General features: G+C 40.2%; 1 protein-coding gene across 2 annotated transcripts in view; it reads left to right on the top strand.

Moving 5' to 3' along the window:
• Positions 1 to 11,885, top strand: part of LOC145989829 (uncharacterized) — a 105,857-nt gene extending 93,972 nt beyond the window's left edge. For both annotated transcript variants that reach the window (XM_083125224.1, XM_083125225.1), the window contains exon 3: positions 5,754 to 11,885. In XM_083125224.1, the coding sequence (XP_082981350.1) occupies positions 6,222 to 10,361 (4,140 nt within the window). In that variant the 5' untranslated portion in view covers positions 5,754 to 6,221 and the 3' untranslated portion in view covers positions 10,362 to 11,885. The remainder of the gene's footprint in view (positions 1 to 5,753) is intronic.
• Positions 11,886 to 15,961: the final 4,076 nt, after the last annotated feature.

Raw genomic sequence — 15,961 nt, 5'->3', positions numbered from 1 at the left:
TTATGTTTATTTTACTTTGCTTTTCTGCCAGTATTGGCTAATCGTGAAGACGAGAATTAGTAATGATATGATGAAATTGATAAAGGGACACTCACAAAGAACAACAATGCACAGGCTTGGATTCAAACCCGGGACCCCTGGCATCATAGCGCGCTGTGTTTACCACTCTGCCACGGAGCTGGCATATCTCAAATTGTTAAATCAAGGGGCAAAATTACTGTTTTCGAGCAACTCAACATTTTAAATTATAGCGCTTGAACAAACCTTAAAAGGAAACAGAGACGATAATGGCGGAACCTTGGAATTTACAGTTAATCTGTACTGGATATAAATATTTCAAGCAGAATCCTAATCACTAATAAATACAAAAACAAATTGATTCCATGTAGATGGGCCAAGTAAATACACACACGTGAACTACAGTTGGCCAAAGGTTTAGGCCTTCTTTCATTTCATTATCGTCCGGTTCATTTGGATCTACACCGGAAAACTTTGCTTCTTCTCCATATATTTTTCTGTCGACTGCGCAAAGAGTTTGAACATATGAAAAATTACTACTATTTACAGATGGCACAACATTGTCATTAATTTTATGCAATGTTACCGACATTTTACACAGTACTAACAAACGTACAGTTGGCACAGGTGTAAAACGGACACAAAGTGGTGGGTATTTCCTTGCAGATGACAAACAACTTGGCCGTGAACATGGCGGCGATGCGAATCCTGACGTCACATGAAACCCACCTATAGAAAAGAAAAAAAAGGTAAAGTGTTCCCCTGTGCTTAGCACCACGCCATGAAGGCGTATAGGGGGTGTGGGGGTAACGCCCCACACTTTCTTGATCCGGTCCTGAGTGGGGGTGATGTGATCAGCACCACGCCCCTGACCGCCTTTACCCCCCAGGGTTTCTCCCAGGTACCCATGTTATTCGACGCTGGGTGGGCGCCGGGGCCGCTTCCAACGTTAGAAAAGTTCCCGGATTTGAACCGGCCGGGGATCGAACCCGGGACCTTGAGCATGGTAGTCAGACGCGTTACCGACTGAGCCACCGCGGCCGCTTTATAGCTGACTGTATCTACCTGACACGCTGATAATGTAGAAACTGATAGCAAGCACTAAAACACCTGTGTTAATCGAGGGGTGATATTTTGAAAGTATGTGGCATCCTACTAGTAGAAGGGGGACTGAAGTAACCCTCGGAATATAGTTAAAATTGTAAATGGCAAACACCTTGTTATGTCTCTTCACTTCAAATCATTTTGTAGAAAACACTTTTCCTTGGTCTCATTCATGGTTGTGTAAAGCTATTCAAAAGCATTCGTTGGTTGAGTGGGACTAATTTTGTAACATGGAAATATTTTCAAAACAGAGAATAAATCAAAAGAGAAAGAAGCAACTTTATACAGGACATTAGGTGGAAACGTATAGGGCAAGTGGAATGGCACCTTCTTGAAAATTTATGAGGTCTGCGATATATATATAGAATGAGAAAGAGTGCCAGAAGGGCGGATAAACAAAAATGGCGTAGGAGACAGTATTTATTTCTACCTATTGTGAAAATGAGGTCACGACCTCGAAATACTGAACTTTTCTTCAATTGTGGTGAGTGTTTACTGTCTCCTACGCCATTTGTTTTTTGTGTGTGTGTGTGTGTGTGTGTGTGTGTGTGTGTGTGTGTGTGTGTGTGTGTTTATATATATATATATATATATATATATATATATATATGAATCCTTTGGTATGAATCCTTTCACGTATAACTCCTATCAACTGAACCGCCTGCGATCTCTTATTGTTTCCTACACCAAAGCTACGTCCCATGCACGCTTCCTGCACTCATGTTTGATATTAGGCCTAACACCCAAAAGCCTCACACCCAAACTGCCATTTTCCGCCATGCCCCCAAGCATAAAACCCACGATTTTCCCACTAGCGAGAATTTTCGCTATTGAACTGACCCACGCCATGTACCGATCCCAGCTAAATCGCGCCCGAGAACTGTCCATCTCTATTCAATCCCTTACCAAAATCCTGTTGCTGACCCCAGGTAACCACCATCACAAAATAGACTCCTTCTGGTACACCGCCCATTCCATTGCCAGTGACCTTAACACTAAACACCTCCAAAAACTCTCCAATCTCTGCCGTCAAGCTTTTCAGACTGGCTGCACCCTTCCCCTTCCACTGCTGCCCAATTTCAGTCCCACACCAACATGCCCGTTATTACCCGACCCCCCTCTACCATTGCCCACCCCTCCCACACCACCACAGACCTCCCCTGAAAACCAAAACTGCACTCCCACACATCGCACCTTGGGAAACAACCAGTCCACGGACAAACCCACCCCTACCAGATCCATGACCACAATTGACCCTAACCCACTCAAAAACAACCAGACTGTACTCAATTTATCCAGCCATAAACTGAGCACTGATGAAATAGCTGTTTTATCCAAAGGCCTCACCTTCTCCCCCCCAACTCCCCCCAACCAATTCCGTCTACTTTTTGACATACACACATTTGCTCGCAACCTCCGATGGCAACATTTCTGGGCCAAAAATCCTTCACTCCAAACTACTACCAGTGAAACCCATCCGAGCCTCCTTCAATTTAGCCCTCCCTCCTCCCAAGATCCACCCCCCCTGCCCACCAACCACCCCTTGGAAAGATACATCACTGCCGTCATTTCCACCACCTCTGACAGCTCATTCTTAAATAACTTTCACAACCAACCTAACCTCAACCCTCCCCAACAGAAAGCTCTCAGAGACCTCCGCAACAACCACAACATCAAAATCCTCCCAGCTGACAAGGGGTCCACCACGGTGGTCTTGAACTCTCAAGACTACCTGGCGGAAGCCAACCGCCAGCTGGCTGACCCCTCCACCTACAAACCCACCACAGTTGACCTATCCGCCGAACACCTCACCAAAATCCGGGACTTCATCCACACCCGTGGCCCCCCTGAAGGCCTAACAGCTCGTACCACCGCCATGTTAATACCCGACAATCCCCGAACCCCCACCTTCTATCTATTGCCCAAAATCCACAAACCTGGCAACCCTGGTAGACCCATTGTGTCCAGCTACAACTCACCTACAGAACGAATCTCAGCCTTTGTTGACTCCCATCTCCAGCCTATTGTGAAAGCTCTGCCCTCCTACCTCCGTGACACCAACCACTTCCTCCAGAAAATCAGCACCCTCCCACCATTGCCCCCAAATACCATCCTTGCCACCATTGATGTCACTTCCCTCTACACCAACATACCTCACTCCCATGGCCTACGCTCCATAGAATTCTATCTCAATAGCAGACCCAAACCTCACAACCCCAGCACCAACTTCCTGACCCACCTAGCCCATCTTGTCCTCACTTGTAACAACTTCACCTTTGAAAACCAAAATTTCCTACAGATCCGAGGTACAGCCATGGGTACCAGAATGGCCCCATCCTATGCAAACCTCTTCATGGGCAAACTTGAGCAAGAGTTTTTGGCTACCCAACCCCTCCAACCCCTCCTCTGGCTCCGCTTCATCGACGACATCTTCATGCTCTGGACACATGGAGAACCATCCTTGTCAGCTTTCCTGGACCAACTTAACCACTTCCATTCCCTCAAATTCACCTGGACGCACTCCCCCAACCAGATCACCTTCCTGGATGTGGACGTGCACATCGAGGGAGGACACCTGACTACCTCCATCCACATAAAACCCACCAACCACATGCAATACCTACACTTCTCCAGCTCCCACCCGTTCCACACCAAAAAAGCCATTCCATTCTCTCTGGCCCTCAGGGGACAGCGCCTGAACACTTCACCCACCTCCCGCCAGAATTATAACCTCCGCCTACACCAGGCCCTGGTTAACCGTGGATATCCCTCCATCCTGGTCACCAAGCAAATATCGCGAGCTGCCTCACATACCACCACCACCAAGAAACCTGCTGCCACCAACCCACCTGCACTCATCACCCAATACCATCCCCACCTCAACAAAATCAGGTACACACTGCACTCTCTTCTCCCAATTCTCCACAGTGATCCCGAAACCAAAAACATATTTCCCGACAAACCCAGAGTAGTTTTCAAACGCCCCCCAACCTCCAAAACATCCTGGTCCACAACACTCCTTCACCACACATCCAACACCCCCCTGCCCATAAATGCAACCGCCTCAGGTGCAAGACCTGCCCCATCCTCATCACTTCTCACACCCTCCAGGTGCACACGGCCACTGGCAAATTTACCCTCCATCCCAAAGGGACCTGCCATGCCTCAAACCTTATCTACATCCTCACCTGCAACATCTGTGGTGATTTTTACCTGGGGGAAACATCAACGGCCCTCAACCTCCGCATCAATAACCACCGCTCCTCCACCCACAACCTGGACTTCACTGTCTCCGTCCACACCAACCACCACAACATCAGTTTCAACGACTGCTTCCGGGTAGCGATCATCCATCTCCTACCCCAACCAGCCAACACCTCTGTTCGCAAAAGATGGGAGAGGGCCTATATATCGGCCATGAGTGCAACCACTCCACCTGGCCTGAACAAGGCCACCCAGTAATGCCCAACCCTCACCCACCCTCCCGCCCCCCTCCCAACTCATCCTACACACACAGTTTACGACGAGCCTTAATGCCCAACCCTCACCCACCCTCCCGCCCCCTCCCAAGTCATCCTACACACTCACAGTTTACGACGAGCCTGGTGATGAAACAGTGTTTTTTTCGTTCTACGCACCACTTCTTCTTCGATGGGGACCTGGCAACTCTGCAGGGCCCCAACTTCCGGTTCCGTCTATTTCTCCTCACACCGATGATGCTATGAAATTAGCGAAAATTTTGAATTTTTTTACTGTCCGGTGAGTGTTTCCTTTTACCTTCTTTGATTTTTACTTAGCCCTTTTGGCCCTCCTTGCTTTTATCCATATATATATATCTGGATCATTGTGAACAGATGATAAGATCTGATAATTTACATATTATCTCCTTCTGTTCCACATTAATTCTTTGTCATGAATATAAATATACCAAGCAATATTTTGAAGTTTTGTTTTAAGCCCAATATATGCATCTTGAAAGCTGCTATTTTTGAATCAACTTTATTTTCGTGAATGGAAATATGAAATATGAAAATGGACTCACGATGGTGTTCTTAGTTTCATTGTTATCATAATAATTCTCTTCTACCTCTTAGGTTAATTGAGGTGATGATGAATGATAAACTGATGAAATCAGTGATGGTCATATGTAAGTCCTAATTAAATGTTTTGTTGTTTAAATCATTACAAAATCAAACGGCGAACAATAATAAACATGCGACCTTTTATAAATCAGTAATGATGAAATAAAACACATTGTCCTGCTTCTTGTCAAATTCTGGCCAATTTTGATATATCACATGACCACTTTTCCATTTAAGAAATGAAGTTGACTTCGAGATGGCGGACATCTTGGTAACATGGCTTAGAGGGTTTTCCTCTCACCATCATCATCATTCTTGGCATTCGATTGGTGTGTGTCACACCTTTTGTCTCTTGTAGGAGTGGAACCACAATTTCAGCCCATCCTGTAGAGGGAAGTTTAAGAACAAGTCTAAGAAAACTCTGTACTATACAAAAACCTTTATGCTCTAACTTTGAAGTTATTCATAATGGTGATTGGCGTTTTCATTATTCAAATGTTAAAACTTCTATTTGGCATGGATCAATAAACTCTCTTTTCTATATTTCAGGTTCTACTACAATTTAGGATATTCTTCAGGACAGCCACAAAGCTATAGAAACACTTTACTTCTCCAGAGGACGATTAGGCCAAGGAACGCCATGGTTCAGATTACATGTGTGTGTATTTGTGTTTGCCTACTTATTTCCAACCACACAGAGCAGCAAGAGATACAAAAAGTTAATTGGTACATTCAGAACACTTGTTGATGCTAAAGGACAGAGAGATATAACAAGACAACCAGCTTACATACAAAAGAAACCTGTGGGCACAGAGAGGAGAGACATTTTGAGGCACAGTAAGGAATGGACCTTTAACCGAAAGTTTTTTGTTTTTTATCGAGTGTGTAGTGATATTATGTGCAAGGAAATTTACAAGCATGTGCATGTGAAAATACGTATTTCTCTCCAACTCACCAGGAGAAGCATAGAATTGTGAGAAGTCTTTCGATACATCAGTACCATTTATAATTGCAAAAATGACGACTGTACTTTCAAAAGGGGGTAAGAGATATAACGAGGAAATATATGATTCACCTGGAATCAAAGGAATAGGATCTCTAAATGTGCAGCAACACATAACATATAACAAGAGGCCAGGGGCTGCACAAATGAGTGGCCATCTCTACGAAATCTACATATCGATGTATTTACTGTTGCAAGGAAAGAAGCTGTGCGACGAAAACAAGATGAAAGACTTCCTCTTAGCTACAAATATGCAGGAAGCAGGTGATCTTGACGATGTAGTTTTCAGCTACAACTATGCAGACCAGAGCGGAGAAGAGAAGACAAAGGTTATATTCCTGCAAGCAAAGCACCGAGACAACCCACAAAAGAATGTTATAACCTTAGATAAATTACTCTCAGGTGGATGTAAAAAGGACTATCACTTGAAGACATACTTCAATGCCTATCGTAACATTAAAGAGTCTTTTAAGAAACTCAAAGCTCATCCAATATTTGGGAGTAAATTTCAAGAATATGAGCTGGTGCTGTTCACTAACACTGCATCTATTTTCAGTGATTGCGATCAAGATATTGAGAAACTTGAAGTTTCAGAAAACGACATTCTAAATACAGGCAAAAGTAATTATTACTATAAAGTCAGGTTAGGTGGAATGAATGACAAAAGAATCAGAGACAGTCTAAGTAATTTATCTGATTACAAGATGCTGGCTAAGATGTTAGCTGAATGTTTTTCTTCCGAGTGTCTAAACGTGAGTAATGGTATTATGAAAGTTTATCACAAGAAACTTGCAGAAGAAGTCATTGAAGTGAGAGAAGGAGGTAAAGGCAAACTCAGAGAAAGTTTTCTCAATCCTGAAAATGAGGATCCTTTCAAACAAATGCTTTTAGATGAAATTCAAAATAGTGAAGAGTTCGCGAGACACTCGAGAGAAGATGTGATATCACATTTGGCTGCAAAGAATTTGAAACTTCCTAAGAATTTCGGAAGTGTCGGAGATAAAGATGAATGTCCAACAATATCCAACCAAGTTGTTTGTGACGAGGAGATAGAATACTTTCTCAATAGATTTAAAATTTTTGTCAATCAACCGAATGAGAAAGAACTAAGTGAAACCATAAAGAAGGAAATACAGGCTAAATTTGCTGTAGATGACAGTGACGTAAATCGTGTTTTTTCAGAAACGAAGACTAATGTCGAGAATTGGTGGAAAGACGAGAATCATTTCCTCACAAAAGATAATAAATTTTATGAGGAATCAGCTAGAGTTTCAATTTGGTTTGATGTAAGAGACCCAGTGGAGTTGTTTACAGGAAGGCAAGAAGAGTTATTCAAATTACACGGAGCAATGCAAAGAAATCCAGAGAATAACAAAATCACTATTATATCTCAAACTACTTCCATTAGTGGACTGGGTGGAATTGGAAAGAGTGAGTTAGCAAGGAAATATATTCAACAATATTCCAGCGACTACGATGGTAACATTGTGTGGATAAATGCTGAAAATTATGTCACACTTTGTGAATCCTTTCGTAGATTAGCGCAAAACAATTTAAGAATATGCACAGAAACAACTGAAGGAAAGCCTAGAGATATCCAGACTATAGTGAAAGAGGTGTATCATTTTTTCTCAAAAAGGAGAAGTCTTTTTGTGTTTGACAATGCTCAGAAATACAGAAGTGGAAGAGATGAAGATGAGGGTATTGCTCAGTTCATGCCTTCATTACCTCTAAAAACAAACAAACCCTACATTCTTATCACTTCTCGAAATCGGAACTGGGGTAACATAGAAGTCCTCTCTTTAACTCCATTCACCGAGGAGGAAGCAACAGATTTCATTAGGAATGCTTTGCATTTTCTAGAAGAACCAGAAGAAACTGAAATTAAGACGTTGGCTGAAACTTTGCACTATTTCCCCTTAGCTTTGCAGCAAGCAGTTGCGTACATAAGGAAGGCGAACAACAAGTTACAGACCGTAGGTTCAAGGTTCGGTATTAGAGACTACATAGTGAGATATGAGAGAGAAACTGAGAAATTACTGAACTATATATTTCCAGATGAGAGTTCCGATTTGTACACCAGAACTACATTTACAACCTGGACAATTACAACTGACAAGATACAGGAAAATGCTGAATACGGAGAACAAGCAATTATGGTTCTACGTATAATTGCTTATTTGTCTGAAAACAGTATTCCTGTAGAAATATTAAGAAAGATTGGAGAATTAGAAATTAAGGATGAACTGTTGGGAAATGTATTGTACGAACTTCAACAACATTCAATGATTGATGTAACAGAAGGTCTAGTAAACGTTCACAAATTAGTGCAAGAAGTGACGCGAATTAATACAAGGAAAGAAGGCAAGGAATTTGATATTCTGAGCAAAGCATTTCAGTTACTAAAAAGCCGCGCACAATCTTGTAGTGACACAATAGATGATGCTGCCAGAATGAGACGGTTACTACCACATTTTGAAACATTTCTTACGCACATTGATACTTGGATCCATAAGGAGAATCAACATCATGAAAATTTGGAACGTATGTACGTTGAGTACTTATTAACAGAAATGGAACGGATGTATGAAACAACAGGTAACCCCAGAAGACAAGAAGAGTTACTACTTCGAGTCCTCACAATTCAGGAGACGTATCTTGAACCAGATGACCCAAAAATTGCTGACACGCTCCTGAATTTGTCAAATAGTTATGGTAATTTAGGTGAACCTCTAAAACAAAAGAAAATATTGGAGGGGGCCTTGCAAATACTGAAGAAACATTACGGTCTTGACCATCTTAAAGTTGCACCGTGTCTTGAAAATTTAGGTAATGCTTATGGTGTGTTAGGTAAACATATGGAACAAAAGATATTACTTGAAAGAGCCTTGGAAATACAAGAAAAATATTATGGTCCTGATCATTATAGAGTTGCAATATATCTTCAAAACTTAGGTAACGCCTACGGACAGTTAGGTAAACATGTGGAAAAAAAGACATTTCTTGAAAGAGCATTGCAAATAAAAGAGAAACATTATGGTCCTGATCATTTTAGAGTTGCAATATCTCTTCAAAACTTAGGTAACACCTATGGAGATTTAGGTAAACCTCTGGAACAAATTAAATTACTTGAAAGAGCATTGCAAATAATAGAAAAGCATTATGGTCCTGATCATTTTGAAGTTGCAACATGCCTTGGAAACTTAGCTAATACCCATGGTGTGTTAGGTAAACATCTGGAACAAAAGAAATTACTTGAAAGAGCCTTGGAAATACAAGAAAACTATTACAGTCCTGATCATTTTAGAGTTGCAATATGTCTTGCCAACTTGGGTGATGCCTACGGAGATTTAGGTAAACATCTCAAACAAAAGGAATTACTTGAAAGGGCCTTTCCAGTACTAGAGAAACATTACGGTCCTGATCATTCTATTGTTGCAATATGTCTTGAAAACTTAGGTAATGCCTATGGACATTTAGGTAAACCTCTGGAAAGGAAAAACTTACTTGAAAGAGCCTTAATTATACTGAAGAAACATTATGGTCCTGATCATTTTCAAGTTGCAATATGTCTTGAAAACTTAGCTAATGCCTACGGAGATTTAGGTAAACATCTGGATCGAAAGGAATTACATGAAAGTGCGTTGCAGATAAAAGAGAAGTATTATGGTCCTGATCATTTTAGAGTTGCTATCTCTCTTCAGAACTTAGGCAATGCCTACGGAGATTTAGGTGTACATCTAGAACAGAAGAACTTAGTTGAAAAAGCCTTGATTATACTGAAGAAACATTTCGGTCCTGACCATTTCCAAGTTGGAATATGTCTTGAAAACTTAGGTAACGCCTACGGACATTTAGGTAAACCTCTGAAGAAAAAGAACTTACATGAATGTGCCTTGCAAATACTAGAGAATCATTATGGCCCTGATCATTTTAGAGTTGGAATATGTCTTGAAAACTTAGGTAATGCCTACGGAGATTTAGGTGAACACCTAGAACAAAAGAAATTACTTGAAAGAGCCTTGCAAATACTAGAGAAGCATTACGGTCGTGACCATTGTAAAGTGTCAAGGTGTCTTGTTAATTTAGGTAATGCTTGCCGAGCTTTAGGTGAACATCCAGAACAAAAGAAATTACTTGAAAAAGCCTTGTAGATTAAAGAATGTCATTACAGACCAGGTAATGTAGAAGGTGGAAAGTAGTTTGAGAAATTCTTAGACCACTTTGTAAAGGTACGCAAAACTCTAAAAATAGAAACGACTGGAAATGTCCTTGGAGCACCAGCAAAGAATTATGGTCCTGATCATTTTTAGGTGAACCTAATTTTTCAAAATGGAAGAGCAACATATCTACAGGTTTTAAATTTGCATAAGTGGTTAACCTAAACATCCAATTTTGCCTCAAAATGTGGTTTTTGAAATCATAAAAATGAAAAGTGACAAGTGCATCTAATTTGGAATTAGAATGCACAATCGCTTTCCACTATATTAAAAGAATGCTTATTCATATGCTGTTCTTCATTTGTTTTCATCTTGTTGGCCCACAAATTGGAATTGGAATTTTGAATTTACCCACAAACATAGTTTTTTGTCATGTTTGAAGAAGACATAGTTTTGATTCCGTGCTGTTTTCCTGTCATTTTATAACACACTTACTTGGACAATGCTGGTACGAAAATGGAAATTCCATTCAACTATTGATACAGTTGCTCAAAATTTTTATGAGAATGGAAGAAATAATATTACCTAACCTATAATGCTGGAGCTAACTTGGCAAATATTTGGAATTATTTTGGACAAATATATTTGCTGTTCTTGTTCTAAAGAATTTCATTTGAATTGAATTTAATGAATGGTGATAAGCCTTGGAAACTTACAAGATCATGAGTGCATACGTTGTAACTGACAGCAGTCATTGAACACACAATAATAAACTCTGTCACGTATGAGGTTGGGCTCTGCACATACTTGGCTGCCGATTATTGCAAAGAGTATACCTCCAGTGTATGCATTGCAAAAACACTCCAGTTACAATTATGAAGGGGCTCTATAATAATATGCAAGTTATATGCGGTAGAAAATCAGTGTGATATAAGTGTCATATATACTAAAATTAATTTCTGAACAATGAGCTCTGCATTATATATTGTTTTCTTGTATATAGATGCTATGTTACAATGTGTTTATTTCTACATGTCACAGAACAAATGTCTTAATAGAATCTTTAGACTTATCCACATTAAAGATTTTTAACAACAATAATAAATAACTTCCAGTTGAAAACAGACAAGAGCATAACATAGAAACAGCCAGTTTACAGTTGGTTTGGTGGTTAGATTCCAGGTTAGTCGCTGTAATATAACAAGCCACAAGAGTAACATTGTTAGAAATATACGTATACAGTGCCTTTTTTCTGGGAAGAAAGGTTCCGGTACTCTTCAAGTTGGCTTGTTTTTGTATCCATCATAAGAACTACTCCAAACATTGTGGTGTTCATAAATGATTACCTATAAAAAGGTGGCAGTTCTTCTTAGTTGCAACTAGAATATATGTAATTGTATGATAATTTCATAACTTTGTCAATTTTCATAAATACAAGGTGATCATACTAAAATATTTTGTCTGATGCTTGTCATAATCTTGCATAGAAATTGTGTATTTTCTTGGAAGAAGTGTTTAGTGTGGTAACATGTTTTTGGAAGAGCATGTGGTATAGCATATGTAAATAGTCAATGTAAAGTAGCCTTCATAAACCAGTGCAAATTGAAGATGTCAATAAAATTACAATTACAATAATAATTGGAATATTGTATATTGTAATACATTTAACTAATAAGTACTTCATAATTTAATAAATTTAGCGAGTTCATTAACATATGAAAATTATTTATCGTGTGTTGGAGAGATGGTTAAACAAGTTAATGAGAAACAAATTCTTAATTCGAGAGTTGATTGCAGTGTATATTTAAAAACTATTTCAATTTTTCGTACACCTCATTTGTGTGAAGAGGAAACACATAGAGCGACTAACAGTAAGTGGTGTTTTTCTATAAATAACTAAGACTCCATTCAAAACTTATTTATTTATTGCTATATTATATTCTTGTCATTAAGGTGTAAAGTATGTCTATTTCCGAAAATACTCATATCTCAACTTCCACATGGTGCATCATGGAAAGTGCACTCCATAGTAAAGTGATGCATCAATCTAGAGCTCGAAACCTGCCTGGAACTGGGAGGTTGTCTTATTTGTGCAGTATTGCCATTTACAGTTTTTATTATAGGGTGATTTTTTTTAAAACTCATGGTTTTCTTTGTTGTGTAAAATTTGTAAATGAAGTATTATTTCCATGCGGTTTGTGGCAAATGAATAAGGAAGGATGGGAGATTTATTGGAGTATGTTTACTGGTTTATATGCATCCCGGGTAATATCGCCCACGCCTCAACAAAAACAGCAAATATTCACCAGTGTACCCTACAATAACATTGAAGTATTGGATTTTTGCTAAACTGAATTAATGAAAATGAGTTTTTTTTTGTTGTTTTTTGTATTCACTCAAACATAAATAAAACATAAAAATTATGGCACAGACATATTACGTCGTTCGTAAAGTAAGTTCCACTGATGAATACCGTGGCGCTGCAAGCGGGGCAGTGTGAATGCGCATGCGCCTTGTGTAGCCACAACCTTGATGAAGTGCAGACGTCAGTCTGAGGCAGGTTGGTTAGGATAGTAGTGCGTAGTGCGTTGTTGTTATGTTTCAGACAATCCAAACTCCCGCCACACGTGAGGTACGATCTGTGATCCGTTTTCTGGATGCACGTAATGTTCCAGCTGCGGAGATCCACCGTCAGATTTGTGAGGTGTATGGAGAAGGAATAATGAGTGCTTCAATGGTAAGAAGATGGGTGAGACAGTTTCGTGGTGGACAGGTTAGTGTTCATGATGCAGAACGAAGTGGTCGACCGTCTGTTGTGAATCCCAATTTGGTTCGTTTAGTGGAAGAGCAGATTGGGGAGAACAGACAATTCACTTTGTCTGAGCTGTCATTAGAGTTTCCACAAATCTCCAGAACTGTGCTGTATGAAATTGTGACAGTGAATTTGAAATTTCGCAAATTGTGTAACCGTTGGGTCCCTCACCAGCTCTCCGAAAATGCCAAAAAGGAAAGAATGGGAAGTGCATTAGAGTTTTTGAAACGGTATAGTGAGGAGGGGGAAGAGTTGTTGGATCGGATTGTGACTGGAGACGAGACATGGGTTTTGCATGAAACCCCAGAACAGAAACGAAGCACCATGGAGTGGAGGCACTCCGCGTCACCGCGGAAAACGCAACCAAAACCAAAGCTTACAAACAAAAAAAATCATGTGCACTGTGTTTTGGGATAGGCATGGAGTATTGCTTGTGGAATTTATGGAGCGTGGACAGCACATCAATGCTGAAACCTATTGTGTGACACTTCAAAACCTTTGTCGTGCAATCCAAAACAAACGACGTGGCATGCTCAGTCGGGGTGTCATTCTCCTCCACGACAATGCTCGTCCGCATGTGGCAAATGCAACTCAGGAACTCCTGACGACCTTCCATTGGGAAAAACTACCACACCCCCCTTACAGTCCTGATCTTGCCCCATCTGATTTTCATTTGTTCCTCCACCTTAAGGCATTTCTTGCTGGAAAACATTATGGTACTGACGAAGAACTGAAACGTGCAGTTTCCCAATGGTTCTCCATTCAGGCGGAAACGTTCTATGATAGGGGTATAACGAACTTGGTATCTCGCTATGATGCGTGCTTGAATTCTTATGGCGATTATGTGTGAATGTTGTACCATGTATATATTCTCATCCCTATAAAGGTCGTGATATTACTATTTATATTTTTCATTTTATTGCATGATGGAACTTACTTTCCGAACGACGTTATATGACATAACTTCTCACCTTTAAAGAAGGTGCTGAAAGTGTCGACCTCCTTCCTGTAAACAAAGTCGAACACGCCGTTCCATGTTAAGGGCTGTCTGACATAGTGTTTCGGCGCTAATGTTCTGCTTCAATATTTCCAGTGATGTAGGGTTGTTTGTGTACACACGTCCCTTTAGGAAGCTCCACAGAAAGAAGTCAAGTGAAGTTAAGTCTGGAGACCTCGGAGGCCACAATCCCTTTGAAATAACCCTATTCGCAAAGAAACTTTCAATCAGTGCCATACTGTCATGCGATGTATGGCATGTAGCACCATCCTGTTGAAAATAACCCTGTGTGAGTTCAATGTCGTCCAAACTTTGAACAAATTCCATGAATATTGCCCTGTACCGCTGAGTGTTCACTGTTTCATTGAAGAACATTGGACCCACTATACGTAATGCTGAGACAGCGCACCATACCCCAACTTTCTGTGAGTGCAACGGAATTTTGATTACACTATGTGGATTTTCAGCTACCCATATCCGTGTATTCTGAGAATTAACATACCCAGAGAGATGAAACCAGGCTTCATTAGTAAACCACGTTATTTTCAGAATATCAGGATTACGCACAATAAACATTAAAAACCAATTACAGTAATCTACACGTTTAACTTTATCTGGATCCCTCAATTCTTGAACAGCTGTAATTTTGTACGCCCTTAGTTTCACAGTTTTCGCTGCCTTTTGACATGTTGAATACCTATAGCCAGTTTCTTGTGACAAACGACGGAGAGATTTCTTGGGCGACCTCAAGAGTCGAGCACTGACATCTTCCACAACACCTGCCCGCAGGGTCCGATGCTTCCCTGTCTCACTCAGAAGCGATCCTGTTTCTTCCAATTTCTTCACTAGCGACAATATTGTGTTCCTGTCTGGGGCAGAACGTGAGGCAAATTTGTTTCTAAATGCCCTTTGCGTAGCAACAACAGAATCAGTTTTCCAAAAACTTTTCACGACAAACACACGTTCCTGCAAGGAGTACACCATTCTTACTGTGTGTCCTGATCACAATAACGCAACTTTTCAGCACAACAATATAACAGCTCAGTTTCCTGGTTATTGTTGACAATGACAACGGTGCTATCTACAGGAGGAAACTTAAACCTCCGCACTGCATCCAAACCCCCCCGACCATATAGACGCGAAAGTTACACTGGTGAATATTTGCTGTTTTTGTTGTGGCGTGGGTGATATTACCCGGGATGCATATAAACCGGTAAACGTACTCCAATAAATCTCCCATCCTTCCTTATTCATTTGCCACAAACCGCATGGAAATTATACTTCATTTACAAATTTTACACAACAAAGAAAACTATGAGTTTTAAAAAAAATCACCTGTATAATGGAAACTTGGACCTCAAATGTACGTTTTAGCTTTAGAAATCCATATTTGTTTTAGGAGTCTCTCTCCAGCAGTTTAGAAGATTTTCATTCAGACATATTTTCTTGTAATCTGCAAGACCTGGTATCATTTGGTTGCAAGCGACTGTTAAAACACCCCAAAATTCAATTAAATCATTACTATACCCGCTAACCTACTTCTGCTAGTTTTGTTTTATTCTTTTCTCTTCATCACAATGTTAAACAAAATTTCCATTATGTTGCACACTGAATATAAGTAGGTCAAATGAAATCTGTGTACAATGAACTGAATAGAGCTTTTCTTAAGTATTAGTGAGAACCAATTTATTACACAATTCAGAAAAAGAACGAAGCAAAAGTCAAATAAAGTATCAAAACCTTAGAGGATTTGGATTTGAAATCATACAAAAATGGCTATTAGGG

This window comes from Lepisma saccharinum, chromosome 7, assembly GCF_977018435.1.
Source record: "Lepisma saccharinum chromosome 7, izLepSacc3.1, whole genome shotgun sequence".
In the NCBI taxonomy this organism is placed as follows: Eukaryota; Metazoa; Arthropoda; class Insecta; order Zygentoma; family Lepismatidae; genus Lepisma; species Lepisma saccharinum.
This window is presented reverse-complemented; position numbering and strand designations above follow the sequence as displayed.